We start from the raw sequence: 27,212 nt of genomic DNA, 5'->3' as shown, positions 1-27,212 counted from the left end.
ACAAATATCCCGTGTTCACACAAAACTTCAATCCTCGATAACTCGTCGAAAAAAAACGAAAATAAAAAAAATCTTATTTTGAGTTCTACGCTGAACCAGCTTTTCTACGCTGAACCATCTTTTTAATTTTGAATTTTACGCTGGACGAGCTCTTTAATGATACCACTCACATTTCTCTACGATGAATATATCGATCGGTGAAAATTGTCTGAACAAAAAAACCCATTTGAGTGTATGAGTGAACAAAAGACCCACAAGTGGGGTCGGAACATAAAGTTCAAAAATAGCGCGTTTGTTAATCAAAGGTTGAAAGTGGGCTTTTGAACAAGTTTATTGGTAAATGCATTTTGTATTTTTTATTCCTAAGTTTTCATATTGACAAAAACGATCGGGCGTCTCCGCGTAACAGAATTTTTTTAACGAGACTGAAAATTTTTTTGAGTTTTTTTTTTCTGAGAGAAAAATACTTTTCCCTTTAAAGATTTTGGTCATACAGATCGTTCAAAACAATTTTTTTCGAGTGATTTAAATGGTGAATTGAGGCGTAATAAATTAAGCAATTTTGTTATTCATAGACAAAAATGTTGATAAATCAGGCGAATACCACTTAAAACACAAAGGCAGTATGTCCAAATCGACATGTCCCTAACAGCTGTCTTAGCAAGAGAATAGTTTTCCATAAATACATTGTTTTTATTCTTTGAAGAATTAACTATTATTCAATTATGAGCAATTCGCATCACTACAGATATTATTTATCCACTGATAGCTAAATGTGGTTAGGTCAACTAATAAATTACTTTAAAAGTTCGCAATGCTTTAGTTTTACTTTTTCCACAAAAATTTGCGTTTCAGAAAGTTACATGATACTGTGAAGTTGATTTTGAGGACAGATTTTGTGTCCTCTATAGTAATTGTCTGATTTGGCAAAAATTCTGAGCCCGAAAATTTTCCTTTGCAAGGCAGGAGGTGCTTTTGCCTGATATCTTACAATCCGTTTCACCGTATAATTCAACCGCAAAAAATGTGAAACAGGCCAACTAATAGATCCTGGGCATTTTATTTAGGAACTTATCAGAGAGAAAATGGTTGAATAAAAATTCCTTTTTGAAAGTTCCATCAAAAAAGAGTTCTGGATCTGAATCAAAAGTGCTGATTATTTGAAAAGTGAATGTTATATAAGACAAGTTCTGAAATATCAGAGTAATGAATAGGATACGGATTAACAGCTATAAAACCTTAGGGGCTCCGTATTTCATTTTCTAAAATGTAATTGAATTTAATTTGCATCTCATGAAGATCACAAAACCCGGAAAACAATTCAGAGTGAAATTTGAGTACCCAGAAAGACAAATAAGCAAAACTGCATATAATGATTTAATGGATACTATTTTGTCAAGTGAACGATTGTTTTGAGATCCCGTTCTATGGACGTTCAATGTTTGAATCAACAAAAGTCTTTGAGACTTCTTATTTGTGAGTTAAGTTACATGGTGACAAAAATGAGAGCAAAAAGGAGACAGTTGAAATAATCTTTTTTTCAAAAAAGTAAATCTAAAATCATTAAAACAAGTACGTCCTGGGAAAGCGAATACGCCCTGGCTTTATACGTCCTGAGGAAGCAAGTGAGACATCATTATCATGTATACGTTGTGCAACAAATTGTTTTTACAACCGCTGTGCTTTTTTCCAACCATGTTATTTGTCAATCGGACCTGTCAATAAGGTGGTAATTCGCCAAAGAAAGAAGATGAACCAATAGAATGTGGAATTATTTTCAAAAATCAAACAAAAAATTGAAAACTCGTGGTCTCAAAACCAGGAGACTAATAGTTAAATATAAAACCGTTACAGACATTGAATTATAACTCATAGGAATATGCGTTTCGGCTTGTTTTTACTGAGATTACGCCAGAAGTTGAGAGAAATAAGATAAAGTAGTGGCAACGTCCACAATTTCACGAAACAAATGTATTCAAAGTCATAAGAGACATTAGATAACAACTGAAAGCATTGTCTAGGTTAATTTAGACCTCTTAGAAAACAATTGGATCTTTGATTGGAGAAACTGTTGTTGGACTGCAAAAAGTAATACAAATGAAAGCAAAACATAAGCAACCCATAGAATTTTACGAAAGCAATTGGTCAGAACCATAAAAACTATGAGCTTAACTCGAAACCATAATTTATATTTGCTGGGCCTCATTTTCCGTTACTAGTATGTCCATAATTCAGAAATGATGTAAAATTCCTGTCAGAAATTTACATAAAGTCTAGAATTACGAAAACCTTTTGAACGACCGCGCCCCATTTCAATCTAAATTTTTGGTAACCGTTAGGATCCATGTTGAGCTCAAGATCAGCTGCGTTTGCTGCGTGTAAAAAACACTCAATTGTTCAAATGGTTGCGAAATAGATCATCTTGCCAGTTTGAGTACAACTAGCTCTCGAATAATATACCGCCGTTTTAAGGTGTCTACATAGGCAAATTCGAAGAAAATGGGCTAGAAAAGCATTTGTCCCGTTTTTGACAAAAAAAGTCTGATTTTTGAAAATTTTAGCCTAAATTATAGCCAACAACTCGGATCGAACAATTGAACAACCCTCCTCTATCTTCAAAGATATAATCAATCCCACTACCGTTAACAATTGGGCAAAATAGACTAAACAAAAAACTCATTTGAGTATATAATTCCTCCCCCAATTAAGGGGGCGGAACAATAAAAAGAATGAGCTAGTCCTTGGAGAGTGCAAGAAAGAAGTATTTGAAATAAAATTGGTTGACATCGACAACATTTCCTAAATATATAATCTGCATTGAATGCTGTGTTGAATCATGCAAAATGTTTTCAATTGTAAAGGACTCATTAGGTCACATAATTGACTTCTTGAAAATTGTCTTAGCTATAAAATTGCCGACTTCATTGCTTTTAATTTTTGTAGAATGAGTTATCCGGGCTAAGTAAAGAATCAGCGGTTCTTCAAACTTTAAGCAGAATACGGTTTGAATTTATGTCGAGAAACCGGTGATTTATCAATTTTAAATGCAAAAGTTGCGGAAATTTCTCAAAATTGTTGTATCCTCCTCAATGAAAAAACAGCAGCAATCTATCAACGCAATTTCAATCAAACGAGGCCGAGCTACAACACGAAGCAAAATTTTTTATTTGACCCAAAGTATTTGATGATTATTTTGCTAGTTTTATTATTCTGCTAAAGTTGAGTTGTCTAAAGAAAAATATAAGTAAACTCTCATTCTGAAATGACTAGTAGTTAAATCTTAGTAGTTATGCTTTAGGAATTGCTGGAAATGAATTTGTTTTGTCGAAGTGTCTCGCATTTTTTGTTGGCTTTTGATATGGGAAACAAAAGTAGGGTAAATGGCGCTTAAGCTAATGCATATTTTAAAACCAGAAAGCAGGTTCTGTAGGTTTAACACAAGTAGGAGGAGAACTGTAAAGTAAATGTATTGGATTTTTTATCTGATATTTTTTTAAAAAAATAAACTGAACCCATTACAGTTTAATTGTTGCTTTTCCAAGAAAATCTCGGAATAATATAGGAAGTAGAAAATGCAATTGACTTTGAAGAACTAATATGTTTTTTCTAGATGCAATTTAGTTTCTTTGAATTTTTCGATTGGGTAAAAATGCAACTATTTAACGTTCTAGAGAACCGTTGTACTGTTTTGCGAGCTTTGTACAATTCCAGTTGATATACAAAAAGATACACCTGCATGTTCTCTTTACTATGTTTTCTGTTACAATTGATTTGAATTGGTAGCCAAACCGAGCAAAGTATTTGGAAAAAATAACTGAAATCTTAAAAATGAATAACTTGTAGGACTTTTGATCGTTTTGCCTGTGTTTTTCAGCTCGCTTTCCGTTTGGGTCCTTCATATTAGGTTTTTGTTCATTTCAGAGCGCCTAATTTTTTAAATAATTTTAATTTAAAAGAAAAACAACTGTTAAGTGAACTAAAAAATAGTATTTCTAAACAAAATTTTCAAATTTTAAACTGTCTTTTAAAAAAACCAGGCATGTTTTTTAACTCTTTATGTAGGCTCATCTAACAAGAGAATTCTATCTTATCGGCAGTTTGTGAATATAAATTTGATATGATGAAATTCTAGAGCCTTCCAATTCTGAATTTCAAGATCTCCATTTGCTTTAAATTTCTGCCATATCGGGTTTACTTTTTATGAAATGAATAACGTTGTGTTTGGTATCGTATATAGAGAAAAATGAATGGAAATAACAGTTTGGTTACTTTTATTTATATGATTTTATACTGTTGTAACGATTTGATAAACAATTTTTCAATGAATTTTTAGTTTATTGAAAGAAGCGTAATTGCTCTGGTTGTAAATATGTTCTGCTATGCCTACATTCGAGCGTTGCTTTTCTGCTCTCAAACGCATTTTTCATCGTTATGTTATTTATCCGGTGTTTTAATGCAATTGGCCGCTAAACCAATGTTTCGTCTCACGCTTTTACTTTTTGTCCTGAAAAGGGGTAAGCAGGTAAAACCCAGAGGGCATTGTGGCTCTTATAGTCTAACGCTCTTCTAGTGTCTGAGTACGCGATGCATCGAAGCTCTTGAGGAGAAAAATTCTTTGTCTGAAGGGTGGTACATAGAAGAAGTAGAAGAAGTTTGTCACCCCCCCCCCCCCCAAGTTGAAAGAAGCCTCCGAGTTTTATCTAATGATTTGAAAACTTTTTTGGATATCTCCGATTTCTCCTATCTGAATTGGCTTTTCTTGTGCAACATTCTTTTTCCTGACGTATAGAGGGATACTGTTTGGCCTCAACACTCAGATGAACAGCTGTTACTTGGTTTTGTTGCTGAAGAATGAGATGCTTGAGATGCTTGTTGCTGTCAAATTGTTATCCTGGAACAGGCAAACTTTCTTAGGAACTTCCGCAGTTCGTCTACCGCGTTCTGATTCACATTTGAACGCTCATGATGCAGTGTGCTTGTCCGAAGTCAGTTTGCTCCGGTTCGGAAGTTCGATCACTACTTCTCAAAGTTCCTGATTGTTCAAGTGCTGACTGTGGTGGTGAACCTTTGATCATTTATAACCGAGCGTGGAGGTGTCCACATTTTAGTCCGATCTAATAGGAGGGTTCTCGAGCATGAAATTTACAGGCCTATTTCGATCTTACCACGACTACCTCTATTTTTTTATAGATTATGCAATAGCGTTTGATTGGAACATTTTAGCTTTTCGAAATTGTCGATATTTCGCTCTGATAAGAGTTTCGTTTGACTCTTGTCATCTTGTTTAAGCTGTACACGCCACAGAGTCAACATTAAGGTGTTTTTTGCTTTTTTACCAGTTAATAGTGCAGTTTTGCAAGGTAGTGTGTTAGATGCGCCTCTTATTACGTTGACGTTACGGTTTCCGTTCTTGAGTGCAGTTAAGGTCATTGCTTTGCTGACGATATCACGGTATGCTGTCTTTTCTGTTTTTGGGAATGTGCTGAAAGACCTGAGTGCGCTGAAATTGTGGTCTTTGCAATATAATTTTCTTCAATTCAAGCGAATGTTCCCTGCTAATGACTCCTTGGACTTTTTCTCAATCTATTGGTGTTGATGATATAAAAACGAGTACCTTGCGGGGCTTAAATCGGAATTGTTATATCGATTTCCTTGAGATTGAAGAACCACTTTCAGGCTAAGTTGTTGAAAGCAGTATGTTCCATTGGTTACCTAAAACGTACAATATATAGTCGTGTGTCAATTTTAATTTATTCAGGGCTTTTTTTCTTATATGGTTGTCCTGCTTGGCAGCCAGATCTGACTGAGCTGCGTAAATTTGAAATTGCCTCAATGGTACCAAATTTCATACAGTAGAGATGGAGGGCGTCTGTTTGCGCGGTGGTGAGCAACGAACGGTTATTGGTCTCGTTGTTTAAAGAAACTTTAACCGAGAAGTCGTTTTCCTGTAGAAGCGAAAGAATAGTAAATAGCTCAGCCGATATGCTAGGTCTAAAACTTTCCTCGTTTTGTCATTCGGAGTGTGACATAAGAAAGAGGACCATTAATAGAACCGAGGGACCAGAAATTTGATTACAGTAATTATTGCACTTGGAAGATCCACTGTAGATGCAGCAACAATATAATATTATTTTCATGTTTTGTTTTTTGTATTGTTTTTACTTATTTGCTACATTTTTTCTTATACTTTTGTACCTGTTAAAAGGTAATTCAAGTCTTTCACTGCTACTACTGCCACTCCGATTTTATTTGGACCTCCTTCTTTGTCCTGGAAACCCTCACCCGCGTCCTGTCCACCCTCGGTCGCATTCCATGGTCATCCCGGCACGGTTGACCCCTCTGAGACCTTCACCCTAATGCTAACATCCCTAAGCCGCAGTTGACTACTACCGATGCCAACCGATCGCAAGTCGTTTGAGAGGAATTCGCCCGACGTTATTCCGTTAAGTTTGTATAGATAATTTTATCGAAAATTGAGTGGACCAATGACTCGACTCTATTGGCGATTTTAACTTCATATATCTGTATATTTTTTAAAGGTTTTATCGGTAATTTGCGTTAAAAATCGAATTCTTTATCACTCGGATGTATAGTGTTCCTAATCAAGCATAATTTTAAAATCCTATTGGGTGTTGAAAAATTCTAAATTTAACTTGTTACGCATCAGCCAGTTCTGAAAAATGCTGCACTGCAGTACGCTCTCTCAGTCATTCCTCATGTACTTTCTCCCATGACAGTCGTAGTGATAATAATACGCTCAAACAAACACTTGGAGACTGAAATTATATGCTATGATTTTTCCGGCTGAAAGTCAAAAAGAGGTTTGCTATTTAGTAGATTATTTTTTTTTACTTTGACTCAAACACGACGCTTACTCTTACTTCTGACGAGTATCATGTGTCTTTAAATACGCCTCTTGACAGCTCTTTCATCAATACTTCTATTACATTCTTGTTTTTGCGGCTACTTATCTTTGTTAAATTTTCTAGCGTACACAATCTATCTTAATCATGCTTAATATGACCATAATCAAACGTTCGTTTGTCTAACCAAAACTATACACGAGCTGAATGAATGAACTGTTTTGAAGTTTTTGTTAAAACGGACGACGAGTTAAGTTTCTGTACTGCTAAAAATGATCGAGATTGTTGCAGGCGTATGCATCTTTGAATGTAGCAGAAAACGAACAACCGATAAATTCAAAGTTGCTGGAATTTATGAGAGCTGAAACAGCTTGGAAGTTCAACTCTGTGACGCTTCATTTCGAAACGGGGCTCACGCTCATGGAATACGAGAAGACTATCGTAAATTTTCTGAAAGATTACAGTGACCTTTTCCAACTGAAGTTGTTCAAAATTGAAACGGTTCTGTTGGATGATGGTATAACATTTGAAGTACTGAATAGTTTTTTGACATCTAGTGACATTTTGGAAGCCAAAACTGTTGTGGACGTTCGAATTGAAATCTGTGATTACGCTGAGGCGACACGACCAATAATTTACACGGGAGAAAACGAGTCTGAACTGTATATTGATCAGCAGTCTGGCTATCGCGTAACCTCTGATGAATTTTACAAATCGTTATTTGATGGTTTTACCAATTTAACTCGCTTACACGTAGCGGCAATTTACGATCCCTTCGTGACATCAAATTTAACAGTATGTGCACGTTTGACTTCACTCAAGCTGACCTCTCTCGAACAGGTTGAAAAAATTCGTCTTCCCAATATTAGAAGACTGGAGCTAGAATCCCAAGATCCAGTTGAAGACTTATGGGATTACATTGTGAAAGTGTTTCCAAATCTTTTATTTTTTGGTTTCAAAACGGGTCAAACGCCAGATGATTATCACATGTCCAATGATACGCAATTCAAGTTGCCCCTGTCGTGCAAGTATTTACAAACTTGGATTGGTAAGTTTATATGACTTAAACCTCTTTAATCTGCGCGAACATCTTTTAATCTGTACTATTATGACTAGGTCATTCCTGTCCCATCTACTGTCTCTTGGGCAGGGTTTAAAACCAAATTGCCCTTTTTATTGTTCCGACCCCACTTCAGTGAGGGGGACTATATACTCGAATGTTTTTTTTTGCTTTGTCAATTTTGGCCCATCGATATATTCATCGTAGGGAGTTGTGATTAGTATCATTAGAAATCCCGTACAGCATAGAATATGGAATAAAAAAAATTTTTTTTTAATTTCGTTTCTAGGCAGTTATCGAGGTTCAAAGATTTGTTAACATTGCAATTATATCTGTGGTTTTTCGTTCGTATTTTAGGGAATTTTTGCTCAATTTTTCGGTAATTTTGCCAAAAATTTAACTGTTGTGCCATTGGTTTCGCATAAATACTCAGATCAAAATAGATTTTTTCAGTTAGTACCCTTCGCAGAACAACATTGTCTTCATTATTTCCTTTGAAACGATTGTTATTATCAAAAATTCTGGCAAATTGTTCCAATATTAACTGTGTCTTTTGAACAGATTTTGGAATTTTTGATGTAAAGACCATTTCTGCGCGTTTTTGTCAAATAATGGAAAAGGTGATCCAAACAAAGGTCATTTTTAATTTTCTACCACTTCCGAGAGACAATCTGTTTAATAGCCGCACAGCGATAGCTGGGGCTATTATTGGCCTTCTCTTGGTTTTTTTACAATTCAAAGAATTTGAATTGTATTGGGGCGCTGTCTTTTTTTTAAGATCTGTTCACACATTTTCATGATTTTTCAAGTCAAATTGGAGTAGTGATTTTGGTCACAACGAAACAGTAAATGGAGCGAAAAAGCGAGTGGTTTTGCGGCGTGAATTTTTTTCGCTCTAATTTTAAAGTAAGAGTGAGAAAACGGTGTTTGAACAAAAATTCGGTTTCTCGGTAGTAGTTTTTTGTTCACATGCGGCAATTTATTTCACTCTGATTTTTACTGTTTTTTCGATTTTTTGGATCGGATTTTTTTCTAACTGGTTTTTCCAATCCATTCACAGCTCATTCTAGGCCTAGTTTTTTGTTTGAATTAAGTTTTCATTTCTCGCTAGGGGTCTTTTTGTTCACATGCGGCATTTTGATATTGATTTTTTGTTTTTTTTTCTTATTTTTTTTGTTCTGATTTTTAAAAATGGTTTTCTGAATTCACTCATATTCCATTCTAGGTCTAGTTTTTCTGTTTAGTCAATGAAAATTCTTTGAATTGTACGTCAGGACTTGTCCTGCTATGTTTTTTATTTCGTCGTCATGATTTTTGTTACGACCATATGACGTCACAGCCACTTTTTGTTCATTCGTTCATGCCATTTCAACTGAATTGCATGTGTGACGTCATTTTTCGCTCTTTTTTTTGTTCATGCGCGTGATTAAATTTCTGGTCACACTTGACTTACCTCACTCTCAAAAATGACTTCCTCACTTTGAAATTGACTTTTATTTACTTTACTTTAAAGAGATAAGGTCAAATGGGTATGTGTCACTCTAAATGAAGGTTATTTGAGATCAGCTAATTGAGGCAGCAATAACATACAGATTTTTAATCAAAATATAACATCAGCCTTCAATGAAAAGACGAATTTTTTGGTCTGTCTTTTTTTACTGTTTTTTTAGACTGCCGATCTACGAATCTATTGCGGCTATTTTCTGGCAATCTACCAGCTATGTGTTGTAATGGAAATTTTCTCTTCAGTTTTTCTAGCTTCGGGATCGACGGCGCACCTAAATTGTCAACGCTGAGAAATGTACCCCACTGTTTTAAACGTGATTTCTGCGGATTTGATTTTTGATATTGTTTTTGTGCAAATCACACCGATGTTTCTACAGTCAGAAGCATTTAACTTTTTGTCAATACTTTGTATTAAGATTCTTATTGTTTTTACTGCTGAAACGTTTTTATTAGAAAACAATAGAAATCGGAAGGGTGAAAAAAGAAAGACGATTTTGTTGCTGTACAAAGATTTAGATACAAACAACGTGGACAATAAACGAGATCATGGAAGTCTTTTTTTACAATTTGCCCGAAAAAAATTCGTATTTCGTTTTCTAGTACCTGCTGTCATTGTTTCACTTTTCAGCTAAAGGTGCCATTATTATTGGGACAGCAGGTGGGATTTGAAACGACTCTACAGTTGTTGAGCGAAGTGTTCTTTTAATAACAGGCGACTAGCATTATTTTATAATCGGTGACTTTTATTTTTAGAGGATGTGTTTAGAAGAAGCCAAATCACTTGAAGTGTGTTTAGGTAAATCTGCTGAACAGGAGCAGAGAATTTAGAGTGGTTTTTGTTCAAGCATCATTCTTAGAGCAAAAGTGTTTCAACGTTCTACTTTCTGAGAGTGGTTTTTTGATTTTAACACTTTTTCAACCAAAGGCGTTTGTCTAAATTATCTGAGCTTGAAATTTTACCTTTAAACTTTTAAGCAAATATTAAACTTTAGATGCTATGTAGACGTTTTTAGCTATGTTGATGTAGAGCCTTGCTGGACGTTTTTAGCAGTATTTGTAAATTTCTTTTTATGGCATTCATGGAGTTTTTTTGGTTGAACTTAGTTGTTTAAGTTGTTAAAGTTCTCCTTCAATCCGAATAATTTTTGATTTGGGTTCTGTTTGGGCCAATTTAGGCCCCAAAATAGGGCCCATTTTCGTTTACTTTTCAACTATTTGCCTATTTTTCTGCATTTAAGCTTTTCACATTAGCTTTTTATCACTAATTCATCTAGAGCTATTATATAGGTATTAAGTTGTATTGTTACTATTGGGTACTTCAATGTTATACATTGCTATTTTTACTGAATTTAATTATCTAAATTTGTAATTTCTATCGTGTTTTTAATAGCCGCACAGCGATAGCTGGGGCTATTATTGGCCTTGTCTTGGTTTTTTTTTATTTCGTCGTCATGAGTTTTGTTACGACCATATGACGTCACAGCCACTTTTTGTTCATTCGCTCATGCAATTTCAACTGAATTGCGTGTGTGACGTCATTTTTCGCTCTTAGTGGAGCGAGTTTTTTTGTTCATGCGCGTGATTAAATTTTTGGTCACACTTGACTTACCTCACTCTCAAAAATGACTTCCTCACTTTGAAATTGACTTTTATTTACTTAAATCAAAGAGATAAGGTCAAATGGGTGTGTGTCACTCTAAATGAAGGTTATTTGAGATCAGCTAATAGAGGCAGCAATAACTTATACAGATTTCTAATCAAAATATAACAGATCAGCCTTCAATGAAAAGACGAATATTTTTGGTCTGTCTTTTTTACTGTTTTTTTAGACTGCCGATCTACGAATCTATTGCGGCTATTTTCTGGCAATCTGCCAGCTATGTTTGTTTTGTTTTTGATTGTCAGTGTTTTTCGGACTAGCAATGGTTAGTTCATCGATCGAGCAGCAGAAAGGTTTAATGGTTCACCGGGATAATTGTCGGAAAGTACCTTCTTAACTCTTTGTGAGCAGTTTTTAAATATTTTTTCTTTCCCTTTCCGCGGTTCTCAATCCAAGCTGTTTTGCCAAAAGGTTATTTGGAATCTCAACCTGTTAAGTTTTTCCAGATTTTTTCTTCCGATAGTTTTTTTTCCAGATACCATTTTTGGCTTCTCATGATTTTTATTTTCTTCAGTTAATTTTTGAAGTGATTAGTGATTTATTTAATAAGATCGTTTCATTTAGTTAGGGGGTGACTAGGCCTTCAATTAATGTCTGCTTGAAGTGGGTTCCGGAGTCTTCGGGCTATGTTCTTTACTTCGTCTTCGTCGAATAAAAATTTGTTTCGCTTCACATTTTGCCGCTTTCGACATTTTGCGTGAAATCTTTTTTACTTCTTTAGAGTAATTTCATTCAGCGCTCATTCTGCTCAAAGGGGCTTTATTCAGCAGTTGCCCAGCAACGCAATCCAAAATGAACAGAGTCAGTATCAAATTATGAAATCAAAAAAAAAGAAACACTTAAATTGTGATCAGTATAAGAAAACACATTCAAATTACGCAATCAGAAGTGTATTTTAATGTAAATACACTTCTGATTGCGAACGGGATAAACTATCAGAAACGGGATAAACCAATTGCCAGAAACGGGATTGCGAACGGGATAAATGGAAACGGGATAAACCATCAAAGACCAATTTTAGATGCCCGCTACCTGAAGTTCGTTCTTATAAGTCTTCGTTACCATCTTTACTGCCTATTGGTATTGTTACTAGCACCTGTTTTCTCTCATTAAGTAGCAATGGTATGTCTAACAACAAAATGAACTCAAAATAGTTTCAAAAAAAATTTTCTTAAATCAATCATTTTCTGTACTTTCAATGCCAATCGGAGTTTTGCGAATCAATCAGCCGGGTGTGCTCAGATTTTTGTAATCTGTTTCGCTCATGATGGTTTGGTATATTAAGTGCAAATGCGCAGTAATTTGTCTTGTTTAACTTAAGTTTGTTCTAGGACTGACAAGATTCTTCAAAACGTGTTCTAACGTCAAATATCTTTCCCTGAGGCATGAATTCTTCGAGGGATCTCTTTTGGATTGGCTCTTAGACTTCTCAGCTGAATTGGAATTTCTAAGCGTGGAAGGTTGTGGATTGAGTACACCTTCCCATCTCTTCGTTATTGGCGTCAGAAGATGCATTGAAAGGTTGAATGGTGACGTCATTAAATTACTGGCCAAGCAAACTAAGTTAGAAGCTCTGGTCATGAAATGCGGTGATTGTGAAGTCAATCGAGGTATCATTACAACAGAGAACGAATCGAGGAAGCTAGAAGCGCTTAAGCTCCTGCATTCGCATCCGATTCGAGCAGTTTTCAGAACAGGTTTATTGTGGTATGCGAAAGAGGATTTTTCGGCACATCAGTACAGAAGAATTGACGAAATAGCAAGGGAGTTTAATTTGCAAGAGCTTAATTGGCCTTTCTCCATGCTGTCGAAAGAAGTGTGATTTAATTGTCACTGAAACGACCTTCAATTGTGTTTACTGGTTTACTGGATAAGCATGGTTAATTGATGAGTGGTTAATCAAAAAGCTATCGATTTTAGATGGATAAATAGAGCTGAAATCGTTAGTATTTCTATGCAGAAATTAAAGTCTATATGAATGCTAGTTGCTCAAGTTCCATTTCAATATTTCAATTTCAATATATTGAGTGCAATATTTTACTATTGATTTTTTGCTACTCTCTCAAATACATTTGAATTTTGAATTACTTCTGTATTTTTAGACAGGACATTTGTGAATTATAATGATTTCTTATGAGATAAAGCGAAAAGTTGAGAATTTTTGTGGCTAAATATGGTGCTATATCCTAAATTTTGATAACGTTATTGTTGAAAAATTTCTCACTTTGTGATTCATTACACTTTTAAACTTCTCAATTGAAGTTAATAATTTTGATCAACTTCTACTTCTGGGTTGTGTTCACCTTGTTAGCTAAATAGTTACCCAAGTTGGACCTAACTAGTTGATCAAAATGATTAGTTTCTGATGTTAGGTCTGAGTCGGTTCTCTTTATGGTTATGCTTCATGCATCAACTGTGCATTGCATAGCACTAGTGCAAATAACTAAGTTGACTGACTTAGTTTAAACTTCCAAACACAACTATATATCAACACATAGCCAAAGCACATCATATGATTGTGTGGTACTGCAAGTTGAAATTACAAATTCAAACCAATATTTGAGCGTAAAACTAATACAATATTGTCATCTTCGTACTTTCTGGTAAGTATAGGATTGCGTGTTCAATTTCAAATTGTTCCCCCATTTTGTAATTTGATTTGGTGTTCTGACTATAAGCTTCTGTTGTCGCAAATGTGATTTTTCAAAAAAAAATTGCGTAGAAATTGTACTTCAAAGTAACACTCTGACATCTTTTTAGTAAAAATGAAATTCAATAGCCTCTAAGACAGCTCACAGCAGTTTTTACAATTTGTGTTGGCTTTACTTTCAATCCAAGAAGCGGATGAGACCGGCGGTGACCACTGAGCTCAATGAAGCATTTTTATGGCTGTTTAACGAACGTAGGAATACATGTTTTTTAAATTGCATATTCTCCTGAACTGTGTTCAATTTTTTATTGCGCTATGTGAAAATTTCGTTTCGGAGACAGACTAGTAGATTATGGGAGACATCTGAGAATCGCTGTTAATATCCTATTCTTTATTTTGAATAGTGCTGATTGTTAATATAACTAGAAAAATCTTGTCCCTTTGACTGTAACTACAACTCTAACTATTTTCAGGTGTCTTGGCATCTTTTCATTGCTCTGCTTGAGTTGATCTGCGAAATCAATCAACCAAATACTCCCAATCAAAAACCAGCTGAGCACAGCATACACATCTGCACTTGTGCATATACCTTTGTGTTAACAGAAGAAACTTAGTTGTTGATCTATCTCACAAAATGTCGAAGAGTGGTGTTGAAATTGGCAACGCTGTCACTGACCTGTACCAGACCTTCAAACTGGACAAAAGTGACAAGCACGAGGCATGGATTGTGTTTAAACTCAGCGACGACAAGAGCAAGGTAAGATGCGATCTTTGAAAGTTGTACTGGAACGGCTCAATGATCATGGAAATGGATTTGGATAATACGGATTGAAGTGTCATCTCATTACATAAGCGAAACATGTAGATTTTAAAGCTTTTTTTGGGTGAAGATAATGACGTAATTAAAAGTCATCGTGCACTAGGATCCGTGATAGGCTCAAATAAATGCTGCGTCGAGCACCTGAAAGAAAAATCTAAAAAGTTCAATCCTGCTCCGGAAACATGCTCAACATAGTAAGGTGTCTCCTCAAAAGTTTTTGATGTCTTTTTAATAGCCGCACAGCGATAGCTGAGGCTATTATTGGCCTTCTCTTGGTTTTTTACAATTCAAAGAATTTGAATTGTATTGGGGCGCTGTCTTTTTACGGCTCGAAGAGGAGTATTGGAGAAGTCCTTTTTTTTTAATCAATTTTATTGGAGTGAATTTTTAAGCGGGAAATGAAACGCGTGAAAGAATTTGGAGTGATTTGGTTGCTGAACAAAAGTGAAGAGCGGGGCGAAAAGAGAGTGGTTTTTTGTTCATACCGCTGTTTTTGAGAGAGCGAGAAATTGATGTGTGACAAAATTTTCTCTGAGCGAGCGAAATTTTTTTGTTCACGTGCGGCTTTTAAAAGCAGTTTTTTTTTGCAATTTTTCTTGTTTATGAGGTTTGATTATAATATTGTATTGGATTTGGGCTCGTTCTGATAGGAATTGAAGGTTTCAATTAGTTAATTTGAGTTTTATGCAAATTTGGAGGTTTTTGATTTGTTTTGCTGATTTTTCGACGAAATTTAATGTATTTTGGCCTTTTGTAATGTTTTACTGCTTTAAGTGCAATTTGCATAGAAGCTCGGTACTCAAAAAATATCAGGGATACCAATTGATTACAATTTTGCTGGTATAAAACATTTCTTTCTGAAGAAAAGTGACAGAAAAATAGAGAATTTTTTAACCACTTTTTTAATTTTTTGCCTTTTTTCGTTTTTTTTTTCTATCGTAGACAATTTTTTTTAGCTTGTTATGACTTGCCCCATATTTCGCAAGCATTTCATTGCTCTATTTAATCAAAGTAACTTTTTTGGCTTTATTTTTTCTTGTAAAATTTAAAAAACACCTTACTTTTTCTCGTTTTTTTTTGTTCAATTTGGTTTTAAATGTCGTTTCTATTCTTACTCAACCTTTGATAGCATTTGGGGGAGTTTTCTAGTGGAATTCAGTTGTTGTAGCTCTTTAGGGTGTCTCTCATTTTGATTGATATTAGTTTTGATTTGTTTTTGTTAAAGAAACTCGAATAAATCAGAGCAAATTTTGGCCACTTTTTGTCTTTTTTCTAAATTTTTTTGCCTATTTCTTCCAATTTAATGTTTTTTGTTGGTAACGTTTTCTCAATAAGGAGCATTTTTGTAGGTGTTGATACTATGAATTTGCACTTGAAGGCTGAGCAGGGCATTTTTCATTTAAACAAATTATACAAAACTCTCATTCGTTAAAGAGTTTTTCTTAGTCTTTTTTTAGTTTCTTGTTTAACGTTTCTCTGCAAGTACTAGTTGGGCGATTGATCTAGCCAAATATATAACTAATTGATTTCTATGAGTTGTGGATGGGGTGCTGCATGTTATCTTTTTGTAGAGAATTTTAATTGGATTTTTAGAGAATATTATTTTTTGCTTTTGTCCTTTGTCAAGTTTCCAGTTCTCCAGTCTTTTCTTTATGAATTGGTTACAATGTCTGTCGATTGGTAATATGCTGGTGATGCATCTGATTAGTGAGAATAGTCAGATTTCTACTTCGAGTCGTTTCCGGAATTCTTCCGGCTATGTTTTTTTTTAAGATCTGTTCACACATTTTCATGATTTTTGAAGTCAAATTGGAGTAGTGATTTTGGTCACGCCGAAACAGGAAATGGAGTGAAAAAGCGAGTGGTTTTGCGGCGTGAATTTTTTTTGCTCTAATTTTAAAGTAGAGAGAAAACGGTGTTTGAACAAAAATTCGGTTTCTCGGTAGTGGTTTTTTGTTCACATGCGGCAATTTCACTCTGATTTTTACTGTTTTTTCGATTTTTTGGATCGGATTTTTTTCTAAATGGTTTTCCCAATCCATTCACAGCTCATTCTGGGCCTAGTTTTTTGTTTGAATTAAATTTTCATTGCTCGCTAGTGGTTTTTTTGTTCGCATGCGGCATTTTGACATTGATTTTCTGTTTTTTTATTTTTTTATCTGATTTTTTTAAAATGATTTTTTTCAATTCATTCATAGACCACTCTTGGTCTAATTTTTCTGTTTAGTCAATGAAAATTCTTTGAATTGTACGTCAGGACTTGTCCTGCTATGTTTTATTTCGTCGTCATGATTTTTGTTACGACCATATGACGTCACAGCCATTTTTTGTTCATTCGTTCATGCATTTTCAACTGAATTGCATGTGTGACGTCATTTTTTGCTCTTAGTGGAGCGAGTTTGTTTGTTCATGCGCGTGATTAAATTTTTGGTCACACTTGACTTACCTCACTCTCAAAAATGACTTCCTCACTTTGAAATTGACTTTTATTTACTTTGACTCAGAGATAAGGTCAAATGGGTGTGTATCACTCTAAATGAAGGTTATTTAAGATCAGCTAATAGAGGCAGCAATAACTTATACAGATTTTTAATCAAAATATAACAGATCAGCCTTCAATTAAAAGAAGAATTTTTTTGGTCTGTCTTTTTTACTGTTTTTTTAGACTGCCGATCTACGAATCTATTGCGGCTATTTTCTGGCAATCTGCCAGCTATGTTTGTAATTTTTTTGTAATTTTTTGCTGCGAGAACAATACCACTTTCCCTCAAGCAAATTCAAGAAGCAATATATAGTTATGAATGATTTGATTCATTGATGCTGAATCATCCTTGTTTCAATGACAAGTATAGAAAAAATTTCCTCTTCCATTTAGAAATTGGTCTAATTTATCTTATTATGTGAAGACAGGGAAAATGAGCATGGAAAATCGATTCAAATATGAGAACCTTTGTATACTTTTAGCGCGGAGAGCGCATGAAAAATTCGTTAAAGTCAAAAAAGAAAATCAATAAACTGCTCGTGAGAATATGCAGTCGGAGAATATCTTGGATGAGATTAAGGAATATTCTCAAAGGAACGAGGATGCATGTTCCTGCGATACATTTTTCAATGCGATACATTTTTGATTTGAACGAGGTAGGTTTTAGAGATGGGATTGACCTCACATGCGACTGGAACCAGTAAAAGTACCGGCAATCCGTACTTTTAAATGGACTTTTAAATATACGTATGGAGAATCTTTAAATTTTGCCCATGCTTTCCAATGTCGGAAAGGTGGCTAGTCACACCCGATTTTGGGGCTCTTAGCCAATTTACTGATTTAATTTTGTGCTATCGAAGTGGAGCTCTGTCTTTAGACTTAGCAAGGAGAGAACGTCGCAAAAAGGGGTTTTAAAACTGATAACGGTGCTCGATTAGATATCAAAGCAATTGGTCTATCTGGTCAACGCTTCCTTAGAAACTTTTACGACGTGAAAGTGTTTAATCCGTTTGCTGAAATTTTGAACTATCGTATTCCTAGAAATATGATTAGCATCAAACAAATTATGAGCTAAGAGTATTTGAAATCGATAAGACAACCTGCTGTACATCGATCACCTGCGTTACGAAGCTGGTCCGTCAACGTCGAAATCCATACATTGGCTGGTAGCAAGAATCAGCAAAAATTGAAGGAATCATTTTTTAACATGATCACCAACAAGGATGAAATATAGCTTCGCGCTTTTCTGAATCTACAAATGTGCCTCTGTGGCGCGCAGTCAATGAACTGGTGCTCCGTTGTCGAGTATTCCATTGCAGAAACAGTGGAAGAGAATCAGTTGTTGTCTTAAGTGACCTTGAGTTTTTTGGACACTCGACATAGTCATCGCTTGTATATCCGTACTCATTCCTCTTGAAGTTATCTTAGTTTTTTGTGTACTGTGCTATTGACGTTGGATTGATGTCAGAATTTCTTCATTTATATAGGAGTTCACTCAGCGCGCCCGAGTTAAAGACTGCCTTTTTACGTTAGGAGCTTATCTCAATTGACATTCTGTCAATTGTGTAAATTTTGCTTGACCGCTGCTTTTGAAAGATACGTTCGATAGCGTTAAGCTCATAGGAAAGTGATTTTTGGACAAAAGTGATTTTTGGACAAAACTCATGCCACTCAGTTGAGTAAAAATACTGAAGGAATAACAAATCAAAATTATTTGAAAAGTCATGAAATGGTTGAAATATATTTGAAAACGTGAAACCCGAAGATATCGGAAAACTCAGGCCTCATTTTCAAGAATTTAAAATTACTAGCCAGCAAAGCTTCTTAAGAACTTCCATCACAAGAAGGTTGTAGATTTTATTTAATGCAAATGGTAATTATTATTCCCGACTGGTCAAGGAAATATATCGAGTAGTCGCTAGATGTTCAACTGATTAGTGTAGAGAGGAAAAAGTAAGTTTGTCTTACTTTACGTCAACTTCTCATATTCAAATTAATGGATGATTGTGTCTGAGGTCAACTATCCGAATTTTTTATGAAGCTCGATAGTATTATCATTTTACTTTTGTATGCACGACTAAAAAAATTTCCATGGTCTTAATTGGACTGCTCATAAAAACACACTGCTAGTCCCCATGTCATATCCACACAAGAGCTGTGAAGTGTTCTGAGGTTCAAAACGAGCGAAGCAATGAAGTTTTAAAAATGAAAATTGAAATTGTCCTTCAAGCTTTAATGTAGATTCAACTTACCCTAATTTTAGCATTTGCAATTTGCAGTCACTGAAAAAAGCGTCATATTATTTAATAATCCTTTTCTTGTGAAAATGTTTCGTGCATAAAAAAGAAACGAGACATCTTTTTGTTAAAATATTCGGTGTGGAAGTGCGAGAAATGAAGAGAACGTAGTTTTTTTGAGGTTTGCTCTCTTTGAGGGATCGATTCCATAACTTTTTCATTAACAGAGTTTTTATCTATTAAAGATTTGCTGAATTTGTAATGTTTTGGAAAATTTTGTTTTATTCCAAGTTGTGTTGCAAAGTTTTAAGTTGAATTTTGATCATAGCAAAACTAAAAGGTCGAAAATTTACCTAAAATTTTGGAATTGTTTCGCCAGTTAGTTATTTTTTGGAGTTTAGGAGATATGTGAAAGTTTTGGCCTTATTTGTTCCTAACGATCTCAAAAATGTGATTGTTTTTGGACCTAAATATCGCGAGAATTCAAAAACTTAAAATGTATGTTCAACAATTGATTGAGATTTTGTTGGGCTTTCCAGCGATACCTTAAATCTTTTTGGTGATAGCCTAAAGCCAACCTTTTTTGATAACACTGTAATGAGAGATGACTTATGAGTCTGCTTTTTACGACATCAATTTCTGTTCTCTGTACTCCTCAGGACTACTAGTTTTCGCTATCGGTCCAATACTCAAGTATCGAGTATTCAAATACACCATAATTGCTTTTCAATACGTTTCTAGCCATTTTAGTTGCTGATGTTATCCTGCTTTTGGTGCACTTGAACTTTCGCTCGAGTGTTCCTCATACTTTTCGTTATCTTTGTTTTTGATTGCGAGCCTTAGTATAAACCCTGAGTTTCCGATGGGTTCTTTTACGTGACGAATTTGTTGTTCGTTTAAGAGGTTTTTTCGTAGAGGTATAAGTGGAATTTCATTTCTCAGATTTTTAGCATTATGCGTGTTTTAACCTTCTTGTAGTAATCAGTGTGAGGTATGAAAAGGGTGTGTGATAATAATTTGTCATCTTTTAATTTTCTAATTTGGACTGAGTGTTTAGGTGCAAGAACGATCAGAAACATTTCTGATAGATTAATCATTGCACTTAAGGTTTAATCTGGACGCCTTAGTGAACGATTCTCCCTAGATTTCTGTCAACTTATATTTTTGTCACATTCATTGCACATTTTCCCACTATCAAATTTGAGGTATTTTTTATTTAAGGTCGAAGTAGACGATTGCGCGACAGCTCCCATTTGTAGCAAAGATGTGGACGAGTGCGAGAACAAAGCCCACTTCGAACAGATTAAGGCATTAATGACAGATGATAAGCCGCGATTCCTCGTATTCGACTTCAGATGCAAGCGCGATGATGACAGCATTTGCGAGAAGACGGCGTACATCTACTGGTGCTCGGACAATGCTCCCCCTCGAATGAGGATGGTCTACGCAACCACCAGTGAAGACATGAAGAAAAAGCTGGGATGCAATGCGGAGTTCCAGGTATGTCTGTAATAAGTTATGAGGGTGTCTGTCCCTTTAATTTTACTCCCCCACCCACATCACACACACGCTCGCGCGCACGCAGGCACGCTCACACAAACACTTACACACAAAACACATGCCTACCCACACACTCCCCGCCCACTCCCCACCCGACAAGAAACATTTGGCTTCAGGTTTAAGTTAGTATAAAGTTTTGGTTCATTTGCGGTTCATTTTCTGAGCTATGTTTTTAATTCGTCTCAATCGATGATGCTTGCGACCATATGATTTTTATTTTCAGTGACTTTTACTTCTCAGCAATGGAAATTATTTATTACTCTTTGGCGTCAGCTTTCAAGTAAACTGTTTGCTTGGGATCAAAGTTTTGCTATCTATTCTTTCCCCCTGCACCGCACCCAGTGTTGGGTTATATGTCCACTAATCGAAAGAGACACAATATATCACAATTTCCACTTCTGCGTTCACGTGATGTGACGAAGTTTTTAAGTTTTGAAAAATTTAACTCCAAGTGAAAACTTTGAGTAGTTAAAGGTCAATAGAGTGCAGCTAATTTCCATGTTATTTAGTGAACTAGAGCTTGAACTAGAGTCTTGAAGTTTTCATCTAGATCATCTAATTTTAGCAGATCTCCAAAGGCTTTTTTGCATTTGCCATCTAAAAATTACACTATAAATTAAAATGTTCGAACCAAAGCGATAGATATAGATATTATTGATTGACCTCTCTTGGTTTTTGTATCGTTGTCAAGATTTTTGTTTAGACCATATGACGTCACGATTACTTCAAATCAGTTTTTTTCATTCATACAATTTGACTGAATTACGTGTTTTATACACTATTGGTAGAGCAATTTTTTCACATTTGCTGCGTGATTATCTTTTTGGTAGTTTTTACCTCACCCTCAAAAATGATTCTCCTTGCTATCAAAACGTCTTCTCTGTTCTTTATTTCAACGAAATGAGGTCAAACGAGTGTGCGTCACTCTAATTGGATGTCGTTTAGAGCAGCTGATAGAGGCAGCAATAGGTTATACAGGTTTCCAATCAAAAGCTAACTTCTCAGCAATTAATGAAAAAGAAACTATATAGCGTTCTTGGTCTGGTATTTATTATCTCTTTGAAACTGCAGATCCACAAAATTTGCTATTCATTCTGACAACTTTTGCTGAATTGCGTGCTTTGCATCATTTTTATTTTTATCCGAGCGAGGTTTTTGTTCATTTGCTTGATTAATAGTCGCCGTCAGCATCTCACAGGCTATTATTTAGGCGGTCTCTTTTTTTTAATTTAATTTACCTTCTGATTACGTTTTTTGTTTTGCATTAGTCACGATTTTCGCGTTTGACTTACTTCACTCACTGTTTCGACTGAACGGTTTCAAAATTCTTTCACGTATTGAACTGCGCAATGTCATGAATACGGCCAAAGTCAAAAGAACAAAATCAAAAGAACAGGATATATATAAAGCGAGGTCATTAAGTCATAATGCATTAGGTTATCAAAGTTCTTTAAAGTTATTGCTGGCTGGCGTTATTATTATGATTAATAGGCTGAATTTTTGAAGCAAAATTAAGTTTAATTTTAGAATTTAACCAAATATAGAGAATAAGTCTCCCAGTATGCGATTCACAGAAACTGTTTTGCAGACTTATTCTTATGGTGCGAAGGGCGGTTTTTGGTCTAACCCAGTTGGCTTTTGTCAAAAACATGATAAACAGGTCGCGTCCAGAGGGCTTAAATTTCTTTTAGAGCGCTAAGCCTTTCTATACTCTTTGAATGCGATGCACCAAAACTGTTTTTAGAAAACAATTTTATGGTGCGAAGGACGGTTCTTAATATAAGAAGCTCAACGCCCTCAGTACCCCGCCCTCAGTCTCTTTTCTGACAAAACTCCAAGTATGCAATTCAATTTAACTGTATTGGACCTATACAGTTAACACACCAACACTTGACCCCACCTGCGACAATTAAGCGTAAGCTAGCCTTCCTAAACCGTACCCAGTGACTCGAAGCCAACTTCTTGACAGTCTCATTAGAGCAATTCCCCGAAGTTAGTCGGGTACATTTGTAATTGAAGTAGATAAGGTCAAGACAGCACGTAACTCTAGATGAAAGTTTTCGCTGGGCAGCTAATCGAAACACGACATTGGTTTTGCAATTTGTTCTTGAAAATAAGACATCTCAACAATTCGTTAAAAAAACTGAACTTTTCAGTTTTTTCAGACTTCTGGTCAACAAAGCTATGGCAGCTATTCTCTGGCAATCTAAGAGCATTGTTTTTGAACATAGTTTTTTACTATTTTGTTCAAAATGAGAAATCAACTTAGTGTCTAGATTTTATTGTCGCTGATGTATTAAGGGTAGCCGAAAACTGAGTAGCTTCAAAACGTGAAATTTTTTCCATCTGCCTTCAAGTTGGCATGAGAAATTAGTGTTCGAGCATTTTTTTTCCTGTGCAATGCTAAAGATATGTGGTATTTGTGCTCTGATTGAGCATAGCTGTTATTGTTTTTATGGGTGTTTTATGGGTATTTTTTAGCAAGTCTTTTGGGCAGATGCCCGTTTTTATTACTTGGCACTTTTTTTTCATAGTTATTTTTATATAGCCGCAATGTTATAGCTGAGGGTATTATTGGCCTTCTCCTGATTTGTTTTGAAATTTCAAGATTTTTTTACGACCGTTTGACTTCACAATGAATTCAAAACTATTTTCTTGCTTATTCGTTAATGAAATTCCAACTGAATTGCGTGCGTGACGTCATTTTTTGCATGATTAGGGAACAGAGTTTTTTTTTCATTCATTTGATTAAGTCTTTGTTTACTTGCGTGACTAAATTTTTGGTCGCATTTGACTTACCTCACTTTCAAAATTGACTTCCTCACTCTGAAATTGACTTTTCTTTATTTTAATTTAAGAGATAAAGTCAAGTGAGTTCGTGTCACTCTAATTGACGGGTAATTGAGGGCATCTGATGGAAGCAGCCATAAGTTAAACAGATTTTTAGTGAAATTATATCGTCTCAGCATTTAATAGAAAGAAGTTTCTTATACTATCTTTTTGAGACTGTAGATCTACGAAGCTCTTGCTGCTGTTTTCGGCAATCTGTCAGTTTTTTACTGTCCATTTTGTATTTTGAAAGTATTTGTTGCGCTTCTCGTCTTGCCACCTAATGTCATTGACCTAAACGTTTTTCTAATGAGGCATAATAATCTGATTAATCGAACTAATTTTAAGCTAGTAGTGGTCTTACGAATTCGCTTTCAACAAAATTGCATGGTATTTGAGTTTTACACGTTTTTTGGAGAACTAATGCATTTTTATTGATGACAGGTCAAATTGGTTTTCTTATAAAACATTCGGAAACATGTTTAATGTTTTCATTTTTTGAGGTTTGCTCTTTTATGACAGATTCTATTGAGCATCTTTTAAAACGACTTGTTCGGTGGTTTTTTAATGGATTTATCTCTATAATGGTTTTAGTATTTAGCTAATGCATTTTATGACTTCGCATTCCAGAAGTAGTTTTCAAATTCTGCCCGTCTGCTTGTTTGTTTGTTTTTAGCCTGTTCTCCTTTTGTCTCAATATCTACAGGATTCATCGACCCTTAAATGCCGTTTTATTTGTTTCCAGCTTCTAGCTATTGTTTTTTGTTGAGTTTATTTTCAAGCAGTTGAAGTGAATTTCTAAATTCTGCGGTTTTTTTTTTCATTTTTGTCACCTTTCGCCTTGAATTAATAAAAGATGTTTCATGTTATATGGTGTTCCGCATCTCATTGTATGTTATGATTAGTTATTTTGCTTTATAGTTACGTGTCTTGTGGACTATAATGCTGCTCATTTTTTAAAAAGAGTTTGTTTTTGCCTTATTCCTCATGTTTTGTTTTTGTTATTTTGTGTTGGAGTTACGACAGTGAGTTTAGTTCATTAGCTCATAAAAATTCATCGAATTCGAGGAATAGCCTTTCGTCAAGATTTTAGTTATGTTCTGTGACGTCATGCTCAACTCATCAGCTTTTCATTCGTTCGTGGAAATAGAGCAACATTTTTATTCAATCCTGTAAATAATTTCTTGGCCACGCTTATTTACCTTTCTCAATAGATTTTCCTTTCAGAAGATTAATTTGAGGAGTTAAGGTCACAAGAGGCTGTCTCAATCTGACTGAAGTTCATTTGAAGGCAGCTTCTAAAAGCAGTTCTTCAGTCTAATTCATGTTGAAACCATCAGTTTGTTTTTGTTCTTCGTATTTTACGGCATATTACCGGCTATTTTTGAAAGATACGACTCGATCAACAGATTTAAGAGGAAGGTTTAATCAATCTGTTTCTGAGCTTTCATCAGTTAAACTCGGCTTCGTCTTTGGGAAAGCTGCCTATGTTGTCATTTTTGATAACAGATTGGTTCTGTTTTGTAGTTATTGCCGCTGTTTTTGCACAGGCTATGCAGTTTAGCATCCTGATCTTGATAAATAACTTCCTAAGGAGAAAAGCGAGAATTGTTTGTGTTCTTTAAGGAAACTTTGATCGATTTTTAAACTAAGATTACAAGTAACTCAGTGACTTAGTAACGCGATGACTCAGTGGATTACTTGTAATCTTAAATCCCGAATTAAAAGATAGAGTTTATTTCCCCAACTCTCTTCGATTCGTGTGTCTTGAATGGAATTAATAGTTTTGTTTTGTTGAGCAGGTTAACGACAAGGGCGACTTTGATTACGACGAGATGAAGGGCAAAATCATCTCCAAGAAGTAAACAACGCAACAACTAACTAACAGCCCACCTAAAAACTTGAAAAATCGGCTCGTGAACGAACAATGTGTCGACAAACAAACCAACATAAACAAACGGACAACATTCCTCTCCTCTCTCAGAATGTACAAAGCCCAACAACAATGCAAAGACTAATCTCGCTATTCAATCTTGGAGTTAAAGGGCGAGTTGGTCTTGGTACACCAGGATTCGAAGTGCACATGTAGCTTCTCTTTTTTGCTAAATTGAGGTGTTGTGTAAATTCTTCTTTTCAATCATTTTGTGAGTTTTGGTGAATTAATTTTGTCAAATAAATTTCTAATTTAAAAACTTTTCTTTTCAACTTCTCTGCGAATGAATAATATAAACGCTCGTGAATGAAAATTAAATTAATCTTAACAACGATTGTGATAAAAGAGATGGGTCCAATCTTTGTATATCTGAAGCGTGGATAAAAATTCCATTTTATTTTTCAAATGGCTTTTGATTGGGATCCATTTTAATCAGCTAGTTATATGTAACAGTTTATGAAGGAGCTCTTCAATTGAAACCGTCTAATGGTAAGTCTACGCTTCGGAACTCGAGCACAGAAATGCCATCGCCAACTTGTTTCTGTAATTTTGGACCAAAATACATCGAACAGGAAATTTATAAGCTGCTGCTATTGTCATCAGAAAGCCGAGAGTCAATAATATGACGTCATTCAATTTGCTACACATTGCGCGACCTTTATCAATATTTGCGAAAATTTGTTTGATGCATGACCTGACAAAACTTAGCCATTAAAAGATACCTCCTGAGAAACCAGGTAATTGTAATCCATGGTCAGAGTTGATACATCAGAAATGAACGAATGCATTTTAACGCTAAAATGAAAATAGTCTGGTCTCCGGGATGTTATTTTTTATTTAATCATTCCAATTACTTTATGAGCAATGTCCAGCTTTTGAAAATATATATACCCTAACCGTTTTGACTCAATCACATTTGCTGAAGGATTTGAATGATTCAAAAACGATGATTTTTCATCGTTTCAATGAAAGTTCAATTTCTAACTGAGAACGATTTCTACTACAAGTATTCGAAACAAAAAATGGAGCGTTGTTGGAACTGTTTTGCTGTTCGTTTTAAAAACCACCTGTCAATAACAGTTTTGAAACCACCAATAAAAAGACGTCTATGAAAAGTTACAAATTTTGTTGACAGAGAAAATTTAAGATGACATCTGGTGATATAGAATTTAATAGAAAATCTATTTAGAAATATGGACATTGTTCTTAAGGTGGCTACACTCCAAGAATGCAAACGTTTATTTAATTGCTACCAATATTTCCAAAGAGTGTTCTATACCATACCAAACATTCCATCAGATCCTTTAATATTTTTCTACTTTGTAATGTAGTCGTCGGTTTATAAGTGTCGATGAAAAGTTGCTGCTAATGATGATGATGATTTTAATTCATCCTTCCTTATCTTGCTGCTATGACTAAACAGACATGCCTTGTTGTTTTTGTTTGTGATTATTTTTCTGTGGTCTTACATCCAACGAAACGTGCTGAAATACTAATAACATAACATGTACTACAGTGAAATGAGACAATAGAAGTGATGTTTGTGATGATACTGGTGATAATACAATGCGATTATTCTTCATAAACTTAAATAAAGTCGCGAGAGTTGAAA

The 27,212-nt window shown here is 35.0% G+C and overlaps 2 protein-coding genes across 4 annotated transcripts in view; both read left to right on the top strand.

Moving 5' to 3' along the window:
- LOC142342641 (uncharacterized) overlaps nucleotides 1-13,681 on the top strand; it is a 22,650-nt gene extending 8,969 nt beyond the window's left edge. Inside the window, exons 2-3 of one of the 3 annotated variants that reach the window (XM_075394079.1) lie at nucleotides 7,180-7,911; nucleotides 12,421-13,681. In XM_075394079.1, the coding sequence (XP_075250194.1) occupies nucleotides 7,180-7,911; nucleotides 12,421-12,911 (1,223 nt within the window). In that variant the 3' untranslated portion in view covers nucleotides 12,912-13,681. Of the gene's footprint in view, nucleotides 1-7,154; nucleotides 7,912-12,420 lie in introns of all 3 variants that reach the window. The other 2 variants (XM_075394078.1, XM_075394080.1) reach the window with 2 other exon arrangements.
- On the top strand, nucleotides 13,557-27,212 carry LOC142342642 (uncharacterized). Its single transcript, XM_075394081.1, has 4 exons — nucleotides 13,557-13,692; nucleotides 14,213-14,496; nucleotides 20,500-20,778; nucleotides 25,470-27,212. Exons 2-4 carry the CDS (start codon nucleotides 14,374-14,376, stop codon nucleotides 25,530-25,532), a joined length of 465 nt encoding a protein of 154 aa, XP_075250196.1. The 5' UTR covers nucleotides 13,557-13,692; nucleotides 14,213-14,373; the 3' UTR covers nucleotides 25,533-27,212.

The sequence above is a fragment of the Convolutriloba macropyga genome, chromosome 7 (genome assembly GCF_964194025.1).
Source record: "Convolutriloba macropyga chromosome 7, txConMacr16.3, whole genome shotgun sequence".
In the NCBI taxonomy this organism is placed as follows: domain Eukaryota; kingdom Metazoa; phylum Xenacoelomorpha; order Acoela; family Convolutidae; genus Convolutriloba; species Convolutriloba macropyga.
Note: the sequence above shows the minus strand (reverse complement) of the source record. Positions and strands in the feature narration are given on the sequence as shown.